Source organism: Neopsephotus bourkii, unplaced genomic scaffold (assembly GCF_033783945.1).
Source record: "Neopsephotus bourkii isolate Nb327-2 ecotype Australia unplaced genomic scaffold, CSIRO-AGI_Nbou_v1 NB_1373, whole genome shotgun sequence".
Classification (NCBI taxonomy): domain Eukaryota; kingdom Metazoa; phylum Chordata; class Aves; order Psittaciformes; family Psittacidae; genus Neopsephotus; species Neopsephotus bourkii.
In genome coordinates this window covers 2,253,099-2,273,292 of record NW_026901852.1, presented here as the reverse complement: position 1 = coordinate 2,273,292, position 20,194 = coordinate 2,253,099, and the positions used below count along the sequence as shown (strand labels likewise).

At 47.0% G+C, this 20,194-nt stretch overlaps 2 protein-coding genes across 3 annotated transcripts; both read left to right on the top strand.

Moving 5' to 3' along the window:
• Window positions 1–920: 920 nt before the first annotated feature.
• Window positions 921–17,882, top strand: SEC23B (SEC23 homolog B, COPII coat complex component). The gene is made up of 20 exons (XM_061367083.1): window positions 921–1,209; window positions 2,111–2,346; window positions 3,826–3,883; window positions 4,499–4,585; window positions 4,795–5,031; window positions 5,334–5,419; window positions 6,189–6,333; window positions 6,826–6,984; window positions 8,036–8,151; window positions 9,303–9,426; window positions 9,525–9,605; window positions 9,933–10,022; window positions 10,842–10,948; window positions 11,133–11,286; window positions 12,641–12,718; window positions 12,995–13,156; window positions 14,590–14,676; window positions 15,589–15,744; window positions 16,546–16,611; window positions 17,407–17,882. The coding sequence occupies exons 2-20, from the start codon at window positions 2,126–2,128 to the stop codon at window positions 17,494–17,496; spliced, it is 2,304 nt and encodes a 767-aa protein (XP_061223067.1). The 5' UTR covers window positions 921–1,209; window positions 2,111–2,125; the 3' UTR covers window positions 17,497–17,882.
• A 216-nt stretch (window positions 17,883–18,098) lies between these two features.
• Window positions 18,099–19,727, top strand: LOC133219737 (small integral membrane protein 26-like). 2 transcript variants are annotated; one of them, XM_061367249.1, is made up of 2 exons: window positions 18,099–18,266; window positions 19,352–19,727. In XM_061367249.1, exons 1-2 carry the CDS (start codon window positions 18,128–18,130, stop codon window positions 19,534–19,536), a joined length of 324 nt encoding a protein of 107 aa, XP_061223233.1. In that variant the 5' UTR covers window positions 18,099–18,127; the 3' UTR covers window positions 19,537–19,727. The 2 variants fall into 2 exon arrangements, 1 of the variants encoding a protein (XP_061223233.1); XR_009727504.1 differs by lacking the exon at window positions 18,099–18,266 and adding an exon at window positions 18,826–19,126 and having other exon boundaries at window positions 19,352–19,451.
• Window positions 19,728–20,194: the final 467 nt, after the last annotated feature.

The window sequence follows — 20,194 nt, the reverse complement described above, 5'->3', positions numbered from 1 at the left end:
AGTCCCCAGTGGGGACAGCTGGGTTTCCTATCGCTGCCGAACACTTTCTGCTTTGAAACAGGGCAGAGACACCTTAAACAGGGCTCTCCACCACACACAGACTGCCTTCCCGCTCCTCCGGAGATCCTGGAGCGAGTGAGGAAGAGGGGAAGCAGAGCTCAAAGCGTTCTCTTTCAGTTGTTAAGCACAAAACGAGTGGGGCTTATACAGGCAGCTGGTGGTTCCCCCCCTACCCTTCTCTCACTTTTTGAGCAAGCTTGTTTCTTCCAAGAAAACAGAAGGGGAAAGCTTTTATGTTAGTTATTTGGTCTAGAAACACTAAGCAGAAGAGGCCTTGACTCTGTGTGAGCGCTGCTCAGCGCAACGAAAACATAGTTGTGTTATCATTCCATGCTAAATCCAAAACACAGCACTGCACCAGCTACTAGGAAGAAAATGGAGTTTATCCCAGCTGAAACCAGGACACAGGCTCGCAGCAGCTGCTCAATGGTTTAACCTAATGCTAGCAGGGTGTGTGCAGCGTGGTCTTGGAGCCCTGGGTCCCAGTTACGGTGCTGGGCTTTGCTCTGGAGACATGGCGATGTGAGGAAGCTGTAAAATGAAGGATAAGCAAGCAACTGCAGAGGAGCAGATTTGCTTTGCCTCTTACTGATAGTGCTTGGAAAGCAAGTCCTGGGTCTGAGGACATTAACAATAGTAGTAACGTGAATATTATATACTTCAGCTTTTAAGCATAGGTGGCTTTCTTCTATGATGAGTGATGAACCCCTGTGGCCTCAAACCAGCCCTGAGGGTAAAGCTGTCACGAACACGACAGCACCATCTATAGCTGCCGAGCACCCTGACAGAGGCGATGCTCCCCTCACCCTGTCGGGCCGCCAGCGCCGGAAGGCGACGCCTCCCCCGCCATCTTTAGTAGGGGCACCCCGTTTGTCTCCATTCCAGCGTTGCACCTGGCACCCTTAGTAAAGATGGCGGCCCGACGCCGCTGCCTCGCCATGTTTGATAGGGTCGCGCCTCTCCCCTCCTTCAGACCGGCGCGCAGCGTGCCCGTAGCCAAGATGTCGGCCGAGCCTCGCCGGGGCCGGGTGGGGCGTGCCGGTGCCGCCATCTTGCCTACGGGCACGCCGTACCGCTGAGCTGGCCTTGCCGGGTGCGCGGGGCCTGCCGGGAGATCAGCGGCGGTGGGGAGCGGCGCGGAGCGGGCAGGTGGGCGCTGTGGGGACGGGGTGTCCGTGCTGTCCCCTGTAGGAGAGCTGTGGGGGTGTCAGTGGTGTCCCCTATGGGAGGGGCTGGGGGCATTCAGTGATGTATCCTATGGGAGAGGATGGAGGGGTCGGTGGTGTTCCCTATGGGAGGTGCTGGGTGTTCAGCAGTGGAGGGGGTTAGGGCTTTTCCCTGTGGAATTACCGTAGGGGTCGGAGGTGGTCCCTGTGGTTTTGCTGGGGATCCGCAGTGTCCCCTATAGCTGTGCCGCGAGGAAGGAGCGGGGGTGAGCAGTGTTCCCTGTAGTAGATCCCGTGTGGATGCTGGAAGACTACTGCCACTCATCTGCTGAGGCTTTGGAGGTGTGTGTCCTCTCCCCACCTGGAGCACTGCATCCAGCTCTGGGGACAGCAACACAAGGGGAACATGGAGCTGTTGGAGTGAGGCCGAAGGTCTTTTCTGACCTTTTTGTGATGTGCTCTTTTCCATCTGTAAGCAGGTCAGGCTGGCAGCCCGGTGACATTTGTGATGAGTGCTTTGGCCTTCTTTCCCCCGCCGAGGTTTCAGCTGAAGGCTTCAGGTTATGTTGGAAACCTGTTTTTCCCTTACCTGAGTCAGGCAGGATTGCCTTGAGGCCAGTATGAGGCTGAGCGGGTACTGAGTGGGTTAAATGTGGGTCAGAAGGGAAAAACCCCTCACATCTAGCTTACAGTGTCTGATTGCCTTGTTTCTTCTTTGGATTTGGTGGTGTTTTAATTGCCTGGGATGTCTGGAAAGCACCGGACGGAAGAGGTTAACACAGTCACACTGTCCATTTGATAATGGGATTAACTCATTATAGTGTATTGGCTTTGTCCTGCAGTAACTTGTGTCTACATGCAGTGTGTTGCTTACGTCCTTTCAGAGCTTCTGCAGTCCCATGGCGACGTACCTGGAGTTCATCCAGCAAAATGAGGAGCGTGATGGTGTGCGTTTCAGCTGGAACGTGTGGCCCTCCAGCAGGCTGGAGGCCACCAGGATGGTTGTGCCCCTGGCCTGTCTTCTGACCCCGCTGAAAGAGCGTCCTGACCTGCCTCCTGCGCAGTATGAGCCGGTGCTTTGTAGCAGGCCGACTTGCAAAGCAGTGCTCAACCCACTCTGGTATGAATTTCTGGGCTGGGGATGGTAATAGAGGATGGATAGTACCTAGTTTTTATCTGAGCTTTGCTGCTTCCTTATACCTCTTTTTCTCTGTCTAGTGCTTGGTGGCCTCTTTCAGTTAGATGCCGTGGGTTTGTTGAAGTCATACAATGATAGAATCCCAGAGTGGTTTGGGTTGGAAGCGACCTTAAAGCTCATCCAGTTCCAATCCCCTGCCACAGGCAGGGACACCTTCCACTAGACCAGGTTGCTCCAAGCCCCTGTGTCCAACCTGGCCTTGAGCACTGCCAGGGATGGGGCAGCCACAGCTTCTCTGGGCACCCTGTGCCAGGGCCTCAGCACCCTCACAGGGAAGAATTTCTTCCTAATGTCTCATCTCAATCTCCCCTCTGTCAGGTTAAAACCACTTTGTCCTACACTACCTGCCTTTATCAAAAGCCCTTCTCCAGATTTCTTGTCGCCTCCTTTAGGCACTGGAGCTGCTCTAAGGTCTCCCCTTAAGGAGCCTTCTCTTCTCCAGGCTGACCCAGCCCAGCTCTCTCAGCCTGGCTCCAGAGCAGAGGTGCTCCAGCCCTTGGAGCATCTCTGTGGCCTTCTCTGGACTCACTCAAGCAGTTCCACATCCCTAAAATCCATGCATGCATGATGTTGAATGCCAGCCTGTAACTAGAGCTGCTAGAGCCAGAAGAGAGAGGTGTGCCTTTGGGGAGGTTATTAAGGCAGAGATGATAGGAAAATGGCCAAGGAGTTTGTGATGAATGATGAAACTTATCTGCACTGTGACGTTCAGTTGGTTTCCTGCTGCTTGTAGGTCAGCTCCCCTGTGAGGATCACAGTTGTCTTTGAAGTTTTGCTGACAATTCAAGAGGAACAATCTTGGTCCCAAAATCATGTGATGATCACACATACTGAGAGATTAGTGTTGGGCTGAGAAAAAGCAGGGAAGGCCAGTAAGAGGAAGCAAAAAGAGATCAAGCCCATAAACCAAGAGTATGGCCAGGCTTTACTGCATTTTCCTGCGTTTTCCAGGATGTTCTAATGAGCTAAGTAAACTCTTTGGGGCAGGGAGCAGCCTGTTTGTTCAGTGTTTGTGCAGGATCTGGGTGAGTGGCTCCTGCTGCTCTGTGACTGGAGTACTTGCGTGCTACAGCTGTGCAAACAATAAGATGACTGAAATAAGTCCAAGTATAGTGAAAGAATGATTAGACCTGAGTCTTTGTCTACCCAACCTATGCTCCAGAGAGCTGTCAGTGGTCTGTCATGATGACAAGCCTGGAACTCCAGGGCTGGGTCAGCTGATGGACTTTCTAGCAACAGAACAGGAGTCTGAATCCCTAAACCTCTTGTCATTCAAGTTGAGTGTATGGTATTCTGTTTCTTCCTCAGTGCTGTGAACCAGCATGGACAATTGTGAAGCTGTGCTGTAAAATCAGTCCTGTGTCCATCGTTCCATACTAATGCTTCATCTTTCCCTTGCAGCCAGGTTGACTATCGGGCCAAGCTCTGGGCTTGTAACTTCTGTTTTCAGAGAAATCAGGTAAGTTGGAAAAAGCATCAGCCCTTTCCTCTTTTCAGGGAACAATCTTATTGAACATCCCTGGCAAAGGATATTCAGCTTTTCCACCTTTCTAGATTCCTCCCCTTGGCCTTTTCCCCTGATGAACTCAGAACAGAGTACTTGGTAGTGGGTCTGTTTTACCTGACATCTTGTCAGCTTGAGTTCAGTTTTGCCAGCATGCAGAGCTTAGGAAGGAGATAATAATGCTATCTTTGTCCCATGTGTTCCCAATGTGTTTTTTGCACTTGATGTTTACTGTTCTTGTCGAGTATGAAATCCATTAGATTTGAGTAGACTTTTGCCATCATAACTGTCATGTGGCTAAGTGAATTCCAGCTAACGCATAGTCACTGGTTTAGTCCTGCCTTTTATTTACACTGGATTGAGCAGCTGTCCATACTGCTGGGAACTTGTTTGTGCTTTGGAAAACAGCACTGTGGGTCTCTTGGCATGAGTTAATCAGGTTGATGCAGTGGCAGTAAATAAGGAGTCGAATAACCACATCATGAGCAGGGCAGCCTCTGTACTGCAGAGGAGGGCCTACATTTCTGTCCTGCAACTTCCTTGTCCTGATCTTTTTGTTCTCTTTTTCAGTTCCCTCCAGCATATGCAGGCATATCTGAAGTCAATCAACCAGCAGAGCTTATGCCTCAGTTTTCAACAATCGAATATATCGTGCAGGTAAGTGAATCATAGGCAAGTTTGAAACCCCCCAGAACTGTCTTATTTGTGACAGATTATGTGTATTAGATTTCTTTAAGATAATGCAAATAAATAACATTTCTGCAATGTGCTTAAGGTAGGGCTCATTTTATTCCTTGCCTGGAGGCATTATGAAATGTCACCTGGCATATGCACACACCCAGTAAATGCATCTCTTTCCACATCAGCGAGGTCCACAGACACCATTGATCTTCCTGTATGTTGTCGACACATGTTTGGAAGAGGAGGACTTGCAGGCACTGAAGGAGTCCCTCCAGATGTCCCTGAGCCTGCTGCCTTCTGATGCTCTGGTGGGGCTTATCACTTTTGGCAGAATGATCCAGGTTCATGAGCTGAGCTGTGAAGGGATTTCCAAGAGCTACGTGTTCAGGGGCACAAAGGACCTGACAGCGAAGCAAATACAGGTATGTTCTGCCATGTCTTAGGCCGCTGACTTGTTCCTGTTGGCTCTGCTGACACCACTGCTGGTCTTTCAAGCACTGGGCTCCTGTCCTTTCTTCTTGCCACTGACTGAAGCTTGTCCAAAATACAGCTAGTATATCCCACATATGGGCTCAGTGATCCATTTCTAACGGGAGTACAAAGATTACAAATTGCACAAATTTTAATGTATTTAATGTTACAGTTTTGCAGCCTCAGGGTTTGACAGCAAGTAATGTTTAGTGCTTAAACAGTACATCTCTGCCTCCTCTTTACTGTTCTCCAGGATATGCTTGGGCTTTCAAGGCCAGCTGTGCCTGTTCAACAGGGAAGACCTCTTCAGACTCCAGAGCAACCTGTTATTTCAAGCAGGTAAGCTGCACCAGCACAGCAGAAGAGCAGGACAGATGTTTTATGTCCCTTTGGTGTCATGCTTATAAACCTGGGTTTCCCAAGAAGAATCTTTGTAAGAAGATGTAACTAGCATTCTCTTGTCACAGCTATATCTCTGTTTCAGGTGACAGGTATGATGGGATTTACCAGAGCTGCTGGCAGTGTATCAGACTTACTGTAGTGTCTTGGGTTTGCAGTTGCAAGAACACGATTGACATTCAGCCTGGGTTTCTACTTGAAAAACAGAGTAGCTGTCTTTGGAAATCACACTGCTCAGGAGTTGTTTAGGGCAGGGGCTTGTCTTTTTCATTGAACAGCCAGTGGTGGGGCTTGTCTTAACAATCCTGCATACCATCTCCTACCCCTGGCCTAGAAAAGTCCAAAAAGTGATTGACAGGCAAAAGTGATCCCTGAGCTGTAAAGCTGTATCTGCCTCTGCTGAATATAGTTTCTTTCTTTATTGGCTTCTATCTTTCAGTGGCAGCTTTTGTGCATTTTGGTAGACTAAACCACCACTGCAGTTCTTTCCTATGCGTGATGTGATTTGGCTCGTTGTCAGTTCCTGATGTCTTGCTTTGATCGATTCTTGTATTTTGCAAAGGCCTTGGGAAGTGTGGACATAAGAAGGGCACATGCCATTGACTTTTTAATTCTGATAACTCAGTGCAATTTAAGTGTGCCAGGAACAGAGAGGCACTTTCTTCTCTAAATTTCTGAGCAGGAAAACATTTTATTTGGGTTTTTGCAGGTTTTTGCAGCCAGTACATAAGGTTGACATGAATTTAACAGATCTGCTTGGAGAACTGCAAAGGGATCCATGGCCAGTGACCCAGGGAAAGAGGCCTTTACGTTCCACTGGAGTAGCTCTTTCGATTGCAGTTGGTTTACTGGAGGTACTTTTCTTCATGCTGCTGTTTGAGATGAGGTGGTCAAAGTAAGCACGTGTGAGTCTTTGTGGAGAGGTGTGCAGGTGTCAGTCCACCTTGGTTTGTGGCCCAGGTACATTGGCTGTAGAGGTGCAGTTTGTCTCTACGACATTTGACATGTGGGCTGGGGGTTTCCATCTAAATGATAAAATACACAGGTGTTTCAAGGTCTCTGATTCCTGTGTGCGTCACCACGTGGAGGTGATAGGATGCACTGGTTTTATCTGACTGTCATCTAAGATGTAAGTAAAAGGAACAGAAACTGTCTGTTTCCTGTTACAAAGACATGAAGCTTGACGTAGCTTGAGTCTAGACATGAGAGTGCTGTGACTGTCAGGAAACGCATTGCTATTTAGTGAGGTGGACTCTAGCAGAGACAGGTCCCTAAAGCATTGGTTGCCATTTAATAATATTCTCCCTCCTCTTCCCCCTTAACATAAGTCTCTATTTTTATTTTAGGGCACATTTCCAAACACAGGGGCCAGAATAATGCTGTTTACAGGTGGGCCACCAACACAAGGACCAGGCATGGTGGTAGGAGATGAGCTGAAAACACCCATCCGTTCTTGGCATGACATAGAGAAGGACAATGCAAGGTTCATGAAGAAGGCCACCAAAGTAGGTGCTAGTGCCTGCTGGGAATGTTTAAAACCAAAACCTGAATGTTGTGTCAGAACACTAAATGAGGGGAAAGTACATAACACAAACCTACACTGCTATTTTGACAGCTACTCAGTGTCCTTCCCTACGGAACAAACATATTCCATTCTCTGGATGTGGGAACTGTATGTCCAGATATTTGCATGGTTGTCCTTGAAGTGTCTGAGCTTTTTGTGTATGTTAAATTATGACAGTGGTCAAAGGAAGGGTAAAAACCACTTCCTTCCCATTACCTCTCCAGTACGGTCTTGTGCCTTCTCAGAGAAAGAAGTATTGCAGTATGGTTTCTTAGCTGATGGTGGGTAGAGAGTTTGTTCATCAGCATCATTGTATCTCTTTCTGGGGAGGAGAAAAGCTGTTTTCCAAGAATTGGTCTCTCCCTGAAAGCATCCTTTGTCTTCTTGACCTATGACTTCCAATACATAAAGGAGGCTTGCAAGAAATCTGAAGAGGGACTTTTTACAAGGGCAGGTAATGACAGGACAAGGGGCAATGGCTTTAAACTGACAAAGGGGAGATTTAGATCACATAGTAGGAAAAAGTCCTTGCTGAGGCCCTGGCAGAGGTTGCCCAGAGAAGCTGTGGTTGCCCCATCCCTGGCAGTGTTCAAGGCCAGGTTGGATGGGGCTTGGAGCAACCTGGTCTAGAGGAAGGTGTCCCTGCCTGTTGCAGGGGGTTGGAACTGGATGAGCTTTAAGGTCCCTTCCAATCCAAAGCAGTCTGGGATTCTATGGAAAAAACCCAGTTAAAATGGTAAAAATGTCAGACATGAATGTGCCTGTCAGCTTACAGAAAAGTAGTATGGCACCTCTGACATGCAACTCAAGCTCATCCAAACACAAACTTCCTTTGAGGGAGAAGTGTGCTCCAGCAATAAGAGCAGAACTGTTTAGCTACCAGAGCACTGGTAATCACATCATTTGAACCTTGTGTTTCATGGGTAAGCCTCAGCTGGGAGCAGTATTAAAACTGCCCATTGCAGCATCCTGACCACCACGTGTTTCCCCAGCACTATGAGACCCTGGCTAATCGCGCTGCAGCCAATGGGCATTGCATTGACATCTATGCCTGCGCCTTGGATCAGACTGGACTGCTGGAGATGAAGTGTTGTGCAAACCTCACCGGGTATGTTCACAACCGGAGAGCACAAAGGTGGCACCTGTGCTTTATTTTGTTGTTGTTTTGGATGGGGCCAACAGTTCAGAAAGCAGTTAAGTTTGCAAAAAGGTGAGATTTTTACCAGTCTTTTCTAAACTGTGGTTTGAATTTGCCAGGAGTTATATGGCAAACCTCACCTGATCCCAAGTCCTCATTTCTGAAGTCTCAAAACAGCATGTGAATTAGCACTGCTGGTAGAAAACTCCATGTCCTGCTTTGAGAAAGGTATTCTAAAGCATGGTGTAACATGTCCTTTGCAAACGCTTCCTGCCTCTTTGGGAGATAGCAAGTATCCTTTCCAGAATTTATGGGATAGATCTGCCGTGCTTTGTGATGTTGCATGACTGAAGTGCCAGCAGAAGAGCAGACTGTCAGGCGCTGTGGTTAGAAGCTTTCTTTGTCTGGGCCAAATTCTCTCCACTTAACAGCTCACTTGTGCTTTCTCCAGGGATTCTTGGCTTCCCCGGGTCTAGTTTTAAGTGACATCTCTAAGGGGTACATGTCTTGTGTTCTGTATCACTGAAACCAGTTAGGATCTCTGTGAGGATGGCTGTGTGCTAAACCAGGCCTTTTGGGTGCTCAGCATGTCTTATCAGCCATTATGTCTAAAGAGTCAAAGGAGGGTTTGAGCAAGGTGTTTGCAAGTAATCGTAGTGTACAGTAAGCAGCAGTTGTTTGACCTGTTGGTTGTGTTCCTAAGCTCCATCTGATCAGGCCTGGGTTTACCGAGGCACAACACAGGCCCATGCACCTGCAGGCATCCTGTCTGTAATGTGGCTGGTTCCAGCCCTGATCCAGGAAAGCAGGCTGAATGAAGCTCTGTCCTCAGCTGAAGTATTTCTGACTGGTGAAACATGAGCAGTTTTAAGACAGCTAAAGGGATGGGCAAGAAATGTAGCTGAGAAAGCAAGCTGGCCAAGATGGAGCATTAACACGTCTGGCTTTGGAGGAGGCATCCATGTATCTGCACTCCCTGATGTGAATTCTGCCTATGCGAAGGCATGCTTTAAAACAGTTCTGCATGTGTTTGCATGCATAAGAGCTGGAGAGACATATTCTTTGTGATTTACTTCCAGTTCCCAGTTGCTTCAGTTCCTTTACGTATTGTTCTTTCCCAGAGGACACATGGTGATGGGAGACTCCTTCAACACTTCCCTCTTCAAGCAGACCTTCCAGCGGGTATTTAACAAAGGATTCAACGGGGAATTTCGGATGGCTTTTGGTGCATGTTTGGACGTAAAGGTTAGAGATTAGTTTCACTGGATGACATTAATTGGGAAAGAAAAGTGCTGGTGATTTTAAAAACCCAAACCAAACAACTTTTATTTACTTTGTTCCAGACCTCTAGGGAGCTGAAAATTGCAGGAGCTATTGGACCATGCATATCCCTGAATGCTAAAGGGCCGTGTGTCTCTGAAAGCGTAAGTTTCTGCCATGGAAAAACCTTTAACAAAGAAGTAAATGAACAGTGCAAAGTTTCTGTCTAGACCTACAGCTTAGCTAGAATGTCAGAGTTTTCAAGGAGAACAGTTTGGAAACATCCCTAGGAATAGACAGTCTTTCCTAGATGGAATTCTTGCCCCATAAGGCTTTCTTTTAACTGTGGCCTTCAGTAACTTCATTCACACCTAAAAGATAACAGATCCAGAATGCCTGCTATTACTTGTACCTCTGCTCAAAGTATGACGTAAGTTTCCCTTACCTGCTGCTAGAGATAAAAATGCTGTTTTCCTTTTGATCCTGTGCAGGAGCTTGGAATTGGAGGAACATCTCAATGGAAAATCTGTAGCCTGGATCCCAGCACAACTCTGGCCATTTACTTTGAAGTGGTAAATCAGGTCAGTCCTGGCTTCTCTAGGTTTTTGGTCTTTTTTTGTTTCACACACCAAACTCTGTGTTTCAGGGCCAGAAAGTGCAATGACATCCCCTGTGGGGCAAATGGGTGGCTGCAAAGCAACCAAGTGTTTTGTGCTAAAGAAATAGTCTCTGAAGTTGTTTTTATATGCCTAAATTGTCTAATTTTTTTGTTCTGTACAACAAAACCTGAATTCTTTCCTGTCTTCTTCCTATAGTAGTTATTTAACAGAGCAAAAATTGTCTTTTTTTGCCAGTAGGTGCTGTGGGGAATATAAATGTAAATACTATGGAGAATGAAATTATACTTTTAAATAGCAATGGAGACTTGGTCCTCCAAGTTGCAATAACTTGATGGCTCAGAAGTAACTTCTGGCTGGAGAAGCTTCTGAGCACGTGGCAGCTAGAAGCTAGGAAAGCTACCCCAAAGGAATTCTGTTCCATGTCTGTCTCTTTGTCTTCTCTGCTGTGTGAATTTGTTACTGTTTGGAATAGGATGGTATTTCTTGCAGTACCTTTGCTTAGACCTTCTACTGCCATTCTTAAATAGAGATGACAAGTGGCTGCTGTCGTTTAAGGGACAAGCTGAGTCAGTGTCACACCCAATATTAAATGGGCCCAACATCCTTTGATTCTAAGGGCTGCTGGAAAACACAATGCTAATAGACGTGTCTCTCTTCTCTGGTCCATCTCTTCCTTGTACTTTGTGACTGCTCAAATGATTCCCTGCAGTGCAGTTCTATGTAGTTTAGTGTTACGGAAAAGCCTCCCTGTTTTGAAGGCTTACCTTGTTTTATTTGCAGCACAACGCACCGATACCTCAGGGAGGCCGAGGGGCAGTGCAGTTTGTCACTCAGTATCAACACTCCAGTACGCAGAAACGCATTCGTGTCACCACCATAGCCAGAAAGTGAGTGTCTCCTGTCAGTCCTTTGGCAGAATGGCAGAAACTTAACATGCAGTTTGTGCTGGAATTTGTCTAGCGTTTTGTTGCATGCATTGGCTATGGAGTGTTTGGCACCCGGAGGTTGAATCTGGTTTGAGTTTTGCTGGAGGTGAATGCATGTAGCACTAACCCTTCACTAACCCTATAGTTGGGCAGATGCACAGAGTCAGCTCCAGCACATAGAAGCTGCATTTGACCAAGAAGCAGCCGCTGTGCTGATGGCACGACTGGGAGTGTACAGAGCTGAATCTGAGGAGGGACCCGATGTTCTGCGGTGGCTGGACAGACAGCTGATCAGACTGGTAAGACCCAAAGACTGCAGTTGGGTGCATTCTTGATTCTAGTAAACATGGTCTCTGGAAACGAGAACACGATTCTCTTTCCAGATTGACTTGCTTCTTTTGTGCTCTGATTATGGTCATACAGTTGTAGTACACAATAGCTCAGTAGCCAGTATGATCAGTGAATTTTGGGATGGGGTAGGTAAGCATCCCATCATCCTGAAAGGGTTAAAGAGAGATTACAGAAGTGACAGTGAAACACAGAATACTGCAGGTGGGAAGGAACCTCCAGAGGTCTCTGGTTCAGTCCCTCTGCTCAGAGTAGGGCTAGCTTTGAAGTTAGAACAAGCAGCTCCAGCTCTTGTTCAGCTGAGTTTTGAAGATCCCCAAGGACAGAGTTTCTCTTGACAACCTGTTCCAATGTTTGATCGCTGTGATTCCCATCCCCTCCCTTTCCCCCATCAGAATCTCCACTTGTCCAGCTACCAGACAGCAACATGACTCCCTAATCCCATTCTTCATTAGGCTGAACAAACCCACCTTCTTCAGCCTCTCTTTCTGCATGAGGTACTACAGCCCCTGACCAGCTTCGTGGCCTCTGCTAAACTCACTCCAGTGCATCCATGTCTGTCTTGCACTGGGGAGCCCAATGGCCAGAGCATTCAGGTGTGGGATCACTGGTGCCAAGTTCAGGGTAGTAATTACTTCTGCAGCTTCATACTGTCTTTTGCTTTGAATTGTACAAGCCTGATTGCCTAAATTAGTTCTGGCCTTGTCCAAACACCCACGTGGAGTTGATACTAACAGATCAGATACTAAAAAAAAACAGGGCCAGTATCAAATAAAAATCTGAGTGTCAAAACACACATGGGTATGATGCATGCTGAAATGATTGTGGAGTCATGTATGGTTAAATTCCTCAAACCATTTGATGCTGCTTATTTTCAGTGAAGCAGCTGGTGAAATGCAGCTGCTGTGGCTCTAGAAGGAAGTAGAGTTGCTGCAGAAGTGTTCCATAGTGTACAAAGCAGCTTAGGTATGAGATAGTATGCCTGATGTAATGGAAAAAAAGCAATGGGTAGTACTAGAAGTACTATTTCTTTCATTCTCAGATAATTTCAAATCTCCATTTAATATATGTAAATAGATAAATAGATCAAATCCTCATTCTTGTTCCAGGAAGACACAGAAACCACTGACTTAAAGAAAGATAGGCTGTAAATTTTATCTTACTCGCTGTTGTCATGTTCATGCCTTGGTTGCTCTGTTTAAAAACAAACAAAAGAACACCTTTCAAAAAAAATAGTGTAAATTCTAAAAAAGAAATAAAATAAAAAACCAGAAATAACCAAAGTATCCATTTTGCGTCCAACAGTGCCAGAAATTTGGACAATATAACAAAGATGATCCCAACTCCTTCAGATTGTCAGAATCCTTTTCTTTGTATCCCCAGGTAAGAACGTCACTTCCCACAGTATGGGAAAAGTATGCCAGGGTGGGTGGGAGGGATGATAAAAGATCTTGTATCATTTATCAGCTTCAAGATGGGATGCACAGATGCTGTTTTAATTTGGTGGGCTGCTCCTGCAGTTCAGTGCTACAAGTGACTGATAAGAAAAGAACTCTGAGGAGTTAATAAAGGGATCTGCAGTTCAGAAAGAGGGGAATTGGGTGCAGGCGTTTTGACAACCTGCTGAAATGTCTCCCCTCACTCATCTTTCTGGTGCAGTTCATGTTCCATCTGCGACGCTCCCCATTCCTGCAGGTCTTCAATAACAGCCCAGATGAATCTTCTTACTACCGTCACCACTTTGCTAGGCAAGATCTGACCCAGTCTCTCATTATGATCCAGCCCATCCTTTATGCTTATTCTTTCCATGGCCCTCCTGAGGTGAGTCCCTGTTTAACAGGAAGAGGTGGATCAATCCAAAATAATGAGTATTCAGTCAGAGTAACAGTATTTCAGTAAAAAGGCCCTTATATATTTTTTAATCAAGGTAATTATTAAAGGATGGGATGGGGCAATGTGGAATATGAATTGTGTTTTCAGTAAGCTTACAGCCTGGATTAAATTAATATCCCAAAACACACACAAAATCCCCAAACCTGTTCCCCTTCTACTTGCCGAGCCACTGCTCCTGCCCCCCAACATCCACTGAATGTTTTACTCTGTTTCCATACACTTTTGCTTCGTCCACTTTGTAAGTCAGCAAGCCTCAGCCCTTCCAGATCATAATCTCTCACCAGCTGCTTGTTTTCAGTTGTTTAACTATTCAGTGAACAAACAAGGATTTCCTTAAGCTGACAGCTTTCCCATCAGACACATTGGAAGGAATGTGTCTGGTGGGAAACAAATGCAGGAGCTGCTGAAGTAACTTGAAGCTTCCTTGGCAGCATTTGTCAGAGGTCACACGTTATTTCTTCTCATTTTTGAGATACTTTTGTACAAGATAATTTGAAATTAAACATGGATAGCCATAGGAATCACTCTCTTGCATCCTGCACTTCAGAGAGCAGCTTATAACTCACTCCATGCAGGGATGCTCCAGGAGGCTGACTGCGATCTACAAGGTGTTTGCATGGACTGAGTAGCCTTTGGTGGAGTTATGTCTATACGGGCTGGGCCAAGCAAGCTGTTTGGCCAACTGTGAGGGTTAATACAGTTCTGAGGGCTTAGTGGCACCTTCAGAGTGCCCCTGCAGCCAAGAAGACCAACAGTTTCCTGGCCGGTATCAGCACAGCGTGGCCATCAGGGCCAGGGGAGAGATCATACCCCTGTACTGGGCACTGGTGAGGCTGCACCTTGAATCCTGTGTTCAGTTTTGGGCCCCTCACTACAAGAAAGACATTGAGTTGCTGGAGCAGGGCCAAAGAAAGGTAATAGAGCTGGTGAAGGGCCTGCAGCCCAACTGTGAGGGAGAATGACTGAAGAACCTGGGGGGGGTTCAGTCTGGAGAAGAGAAGGCTCAGGGGGGACCTTATTGCTCTCTACAACTGCCTGAAAGGAGGATGGAGCCGGGAGGGGGCTGGGCTCTGCTCGCAAGGAACAAGGGATGGGACAAGAGGAAACAGCCTCAAGCTGCACCAGGGGAGGTTTAGGCTGGATATTGGGAACAATTCCTTCCCCAAAGGGCAGTCAGGCATTGGAACAGGGCAGTGCTGGAGTCACCGTCCCTGGAAGTGTTCATAAACCGTGTAGAGGAGGCCCTCAGTGACATGGGTTAGTGGTGGCCTTGGCAGCCCTCGGGGAACATTTGGACTTGATGATCTTGAGGGTGTTTTCCAGCCTGGCTGATTCTATGATTTTGACTTTCCTTTCCCCAGCCAGTGCTTTTGGACAGCAGCAGTATTCTCCCTGACAGAATCCTACTGATGGATACTTTCTTCCAGATAGTTATCTACCTTGGTGAGGTATGTTGAAACACATTCTTTCTCTGTTTGCACACCTTTGCTCCTGCCAGGCATGCAGACAGCATCACTGCGAGTACCAAATAAGCTGCTTGCAAAGTCCACACTAACATAATGACATTGCATGTGTGCTGCTGGTTTTAATACAATTTCCCTCCCCAGTGTCCTAACAAAAAGTCCAACTGCAATTGCTAAGGATGTGTTGTTCACTGAGGTACAGCTCTCATGCTAGTTTGGTGTCCTGTTTTGTGATGGGGTAGAGTTAATTTTCTACCTACTTCCAAGTATCCATTACCAGGACACTTGGTAATGAAGGTGGTGCCTACCATACCTGGTAAAGGTCAGAAAAGCTTGGAAGCAAGCAGGGCAGAGAGCTGCAGTTTGCTATGTAGATACAGTTTGATTTTCAGCTAAGTGGTGTACTTGGTTACTGGGTTTTGACACTTAAATACTGCTGCTCTTAAAGAAATGGGTTATGGATTTTTCCAGGTTTTGCTTTTAAACACTGGGAAGCATTTTAACTCTTCCCTTTGTTTTTGAACTGAGCTAATTCACTCATATTTAACAATTGTTATTAGGATACTTGAAGTTGGGCATGCTAGTTTGTGGCAGCTCCATTATTAGCTCCTGACTTCATTCCATATGGGATTCGTTCCCTTTGAGAGGTGTGCAGGGATACCTGATTGACATGAAAGGGAGTTGAACACTTGAGTCAACAATGACAAAGAGTTACCTTAAAGAGTTTCTACACATTGTTGGAGAGCAAGACACTCAGCAAATGACAGACACTAAATAATGTCATTGCCAGAGGTAGTGAAAAGTGTGCGTTCTGCTGCCTTAAAGCATGCAGGTTAAAAAGGGGAGGCTTGCAGACATCTCTACTAGTTTTATACCCCCTCCCTGTCCTGTCAACAGACTATTGCACAGTGGCAGAAAGCTGGTTACCAAGAGATGCCTGAATATGAAAACTTCAAGCACTTATTACAAGCCCCACTGGATGATGCCCAGGAAATCTTGCAGACCAGATTCCCAATGCCACGTTACATCCACACGGAACATGGGGGCAGTCAGGTAAGGAAGTTTATTGAGAAGCTCTTTCTGTTGTTGAATAGAGCAAGTAGATGTCTTTCTGCTTTACTTTAGAAGGATGGTTAAGTTAAATACAGTGGTAATTTAGCTCTTTGAAGTACAGAGCTTGCATATTTTCTGATGAGCTTTTACTACAACTTCGTCCTTTAATAGGACAATCACTTGCTGGATATGCTTTTGAAGTATGAGGATGGAAAAAAAAACCCAAAACCCCCAAAAGCCAGGTTAAATATCTTTTTATTCTGCAAAGAGATGGGAAAGAAATGCTTTGGGTATGTATCTAAACTTACCCAAGACAGGAGTGCAGTTAGCTTTCAAGGACAGTGTGACCATCTGTTCCTTTAGTCTCCAATGCCAAGTGCAGATATAAAATACTTCCTATTTTTACTCTTCCTGGAATTACAGTTGTGCTGTGCTTGTGTGTGCCTGGTTTGTTTGTAGCAGTGAAGAGACAGGGAATGATGCTCTGAAACAAAGATCTGGTATTCACTTTTGATGTGACCTTGTTACGCTGTTCCCACACTGACCTCTTTGCTGAAGAGCAGACGGGGGCACGTGAGGGACAGTGCTGGTGACATGCCTGTGTCACAAGTGAGTGCCCCTTGGAGACAAGTTGTCTGTGGAGCAGGGCTGTTTCTGGACTTAAACCCCACTTATGTTAAATTAGTCCTTTGCTTGCAAAAGCAGAGGGGCATCACTAGTCATGGACCTAAGGCAGTAAGAAGTCTTGAGTGCTGTCAATTTACATCTTACATTTACCTCTCTAACATTTTGTCTTAATAGGCCCGGTTCCTCTTGTCTAAAGTGAACCCTTCTCAGACCCACAATAACCTCTATGCATGGGGACAGGTAAGCAATGGAAGAGCTTCTCATGTTTAGAACACTGTAAAATAATGTACATTTACAGATATGTCTACATAGCCAACCCAATTCACCACATGGCACAAACCACGAGCAGGTTACATCTGTTCTCTAGTTCTTACCTAAGAGCTTTTGCTGAAACCTGACTGGATCTGAAGATTTTACAGGGCTTTGCAGTGCAAAGAAACAAGGTTATTTCTGCGTGCTAAAGGATCTGTAATGGAGTAACCAGCTTAGGAGGTTAGATTTTTATGCAACTGGCAAGGTAAACAGTGGCAGGAGAAGAGTGGTGTCCACAAAGAGTGCTCTGCCCCTTTGGTATCCCTGTATCCCAGCTACATGTGGGTCACAGGCAGACCAGGAGCATTTTCTGTGGTGGCTGCTATTGAAGTGAGCTTCTAATTTGATGTACAGTATGTTCTTAGAGGTTTCAGATGACCTGATGAAAAAATCTACCTGTACACTTCCCCTATGACTTAAAACTCTTAGGTCACACTGTATTTAGCATTCTGGAGAGAGTACCTTGAATACAGATACATACAGGTGTATTTTACCTGAGAATACTAGATTTTATATCCTCTTTACCTTGTTTTGGGCAGCAAAATTCCTAATGCTTTAGAAAGAGAAGACTTCCTTTTGGGGATTGCACTAGAGGACAGTGTCAGAACTGCTGCCAAAGAGCAGCATCTTCCCTCTTGCCATCTGTCCTTTGCAGGGAATTACTTCAGAGTGCTGACATCTGATTTGCTTTCAGTTAGTCATTCTTTCTTTATGTGTCTGCAGGAATCGGGATCTCCAATCCTGACGGATGATGTGAGTCTCCAGGTATTCATGGACCACCTCAAAAAGCTGGCAGTTTCCAGCGCAGCGTGACTTTGGTCAAACCCAGAAGCAAGAGCAGAAGTTACATAGATCATGTGGATAACGGAAATGGAGCGATTCGTTTTACATTTCCTTTTATCTCTCTTTTAAAGGTTTTTAAGTATTAAATGAAACTAATATGCAGGGAGAGTTTTTTACTTGGCCCTTCTAGATATTAATTTATTTGTATTCCTTTTTGTCTCTATTCACTCCACATTTTTCATCCACTGTAATTACAGATAGATGACGCTTTATCCAGTACATATTTTAACAGTCTTTATCTTGATTTGTAACCGTGCGCATTCTTAGGTGTCTTTTTAGCAGCCAGGGCCTGTATTAATTAAAAATAAAACCGGGTGAGAGCATTACTGTTTAGTGCGCCCCCCAGTTCAGCTGTATGCTTGGCCTATCTCCTTTCTGTTTGTGAACACGTTAACTGGGGTACGTTTGTCCTGCTGGAAACAAGGAGCGCAGATCTCCACCCTCGCTATCCCCCTGCCGCCATCTTGCTGTCTCCCCACCCGCCATCTTGGGACCGCTCCCGCCTTGCAGCCCGGGCGCATGCGCGCACCGGCGCTCTCCGCCCCGCCGTGCCTGCCGCCCCATTGGCGGCAGGGCCCGACCAGTGAGGGAGGGTGTTGCTATGGCCGGGAGTAAGTTGCGGCTGGCGGTGTGGAACGCGCGCGCGGCGCTGCTGTACTCCCTGGGCGGCTGGACCATGCTGGGAGGCATCCTGCACTACACCAAGAACCGCGACGCCGGCCAGAGCGGGGACGCCTCCGGTACGGGCGAGCCCAGCACCGAGTCCGGGGACCCCGGCTAGGGTCACTTCGGCGGGGCGTGGGGCGGTTGCGGTGCGTGAGGTGGCCGAGGGTGGGCCTAGCAGAGGGGCGGGGCTTGGAGGAGGGGGCAGCGATTGGCTGAGGGAGTTGGCCGGGGACGGGGATTGGCTGAGGGAGTCGGCTGGGGGCGGGTCTCGGGCACCCTCCGTGACCCTGGGTAAGACACTGCAGGCAGGGGGGCCTGCCAGTCCTCGTTTCGGCTGTTCCAGGGGCAGAGGCCGGTCGGGTGCTGCCCGCCCGGCTCTTGGAGAGATGTGGTTGCCGGGTGCGAGGGCTGTGCCTGGGGCGATTGAGCTGTCAGGGCCCAGCAGGGTGCCCGGTGTGAGCCCAACGGTTCCTGGCATGCCGAGGAGGATCGACCTGAGGGAAGCGAAGTCTCGCGTTGAGGGGAAAAGCGTGTGCTTCGTCGCTTTATTTGCAGTGTGGCAATGGTTCAAAGCTGCACCTGGGGACGTTCAGACGGGGCATCAGAAAACATTTATTTATAGAGAGGGTGGTCGAACTCTGGAACAGGCTTCCTGGAGAGGTGGTCGATGCCCCGGATCTGTCAGCGTTTATTTGGGCAATGCCTTTAATGACATGCTTTGACATTTGGTCAGCCCTGAACTGCTCAGGCAGTTGGACTAGGTGATCATTCCCTTCCAACTGAAATAGTCTTTCCTTTCTCATCCTTCCCTTGCGCATCCTTTCCCATCCTATCAGCTCTGTGTTGCTCAGCATTCTGCTCCTTATTAAGGTGTAGTAGCATGGAGGTAGCTGTAATGTGGATAAGCTGGAGGCTGTTTGCAATTCCTGCTACTGTAGTACCGATGTTAGTCCAGCACCAGTGCAGCAGTGTAACTTACCCTAGTGAATCCTTTTTTCTATCCATACAGTCAGCAGATCCTTGCTGTCTATTTCTCACACGTTGATAATAAGCGAAGAGAAGCCCATATGGCTGCTGTTTGCAATGATGAAGGGATAAAATGTTTTAATTGCTATGATCTTTTTTATTATTTTTTTTTTCTTCTCCTCTTATTCCTTAGAGAATAAAAGTGATCCTCAGGCAAAACCAGCACTCAGGCAGGAAATATACACAAGAGAAACAGCTTTAGGATTTACAGTGACAACAGTAGTAACACACAGGGAAGTTGAACCTCCCATTACTCAACTGCTCAGGCGTGTGAAGTCATACTTTTATCCTGACGACAGCCCTCCTCCCGAAAACTGAGCAGTCTGCAAGCTCAGGACTTTGTGCTGGTACCTCTGAGAGTCACCCTGGCACCAGCCCGTCAGTGGAAGACTCTTCTGCATGGCTGATACGACAGCTCCATCTGGGACACAGCTCGACAGGACTTGTAGGCTTTGCTCGGATCATCACAGGCCTTTGCACGTGTACCGAAGTTGCTAACCGTGAACTGTGCCGGGAGGTGTGGATGAGGCTGGTTGTCACCTCAGTGTGCTGTGGCCAGCGGTCTGACCAGGTGGCCCTGGTGGCTTTGCTTGTGAAGTTGATTTGTGTGCAGGATGTACCTGTACCCAGGATGGCTCCTCTGATCACCTCTGAAATGGATGATTGAAAGATTAGTAAATGGGAAGGAACGTGGTTTAATCTTTCTGGTCCGAGAGTTGTTAATCATCCTTCAAATAAAAACTTCCAGGAGATGAATTACAAGTGCAGAAATACTGATGTAAGCTGAAAACTTGCCATGTTTTCTGCTCCAGGCCCTTTTTTCTGTAGGGGTTTCACTGATCCTTATGCATGCTGCCTCCCCTTGGTAGGGTACTGCTGCCCAACACTGTGGCTGTAACTCACTCCCATTCTACAGGGTTAGATCCTTATGGACATTGCCTCCTTCCCTTTAGGAATCTGCTCCTGGCTGCTGTTT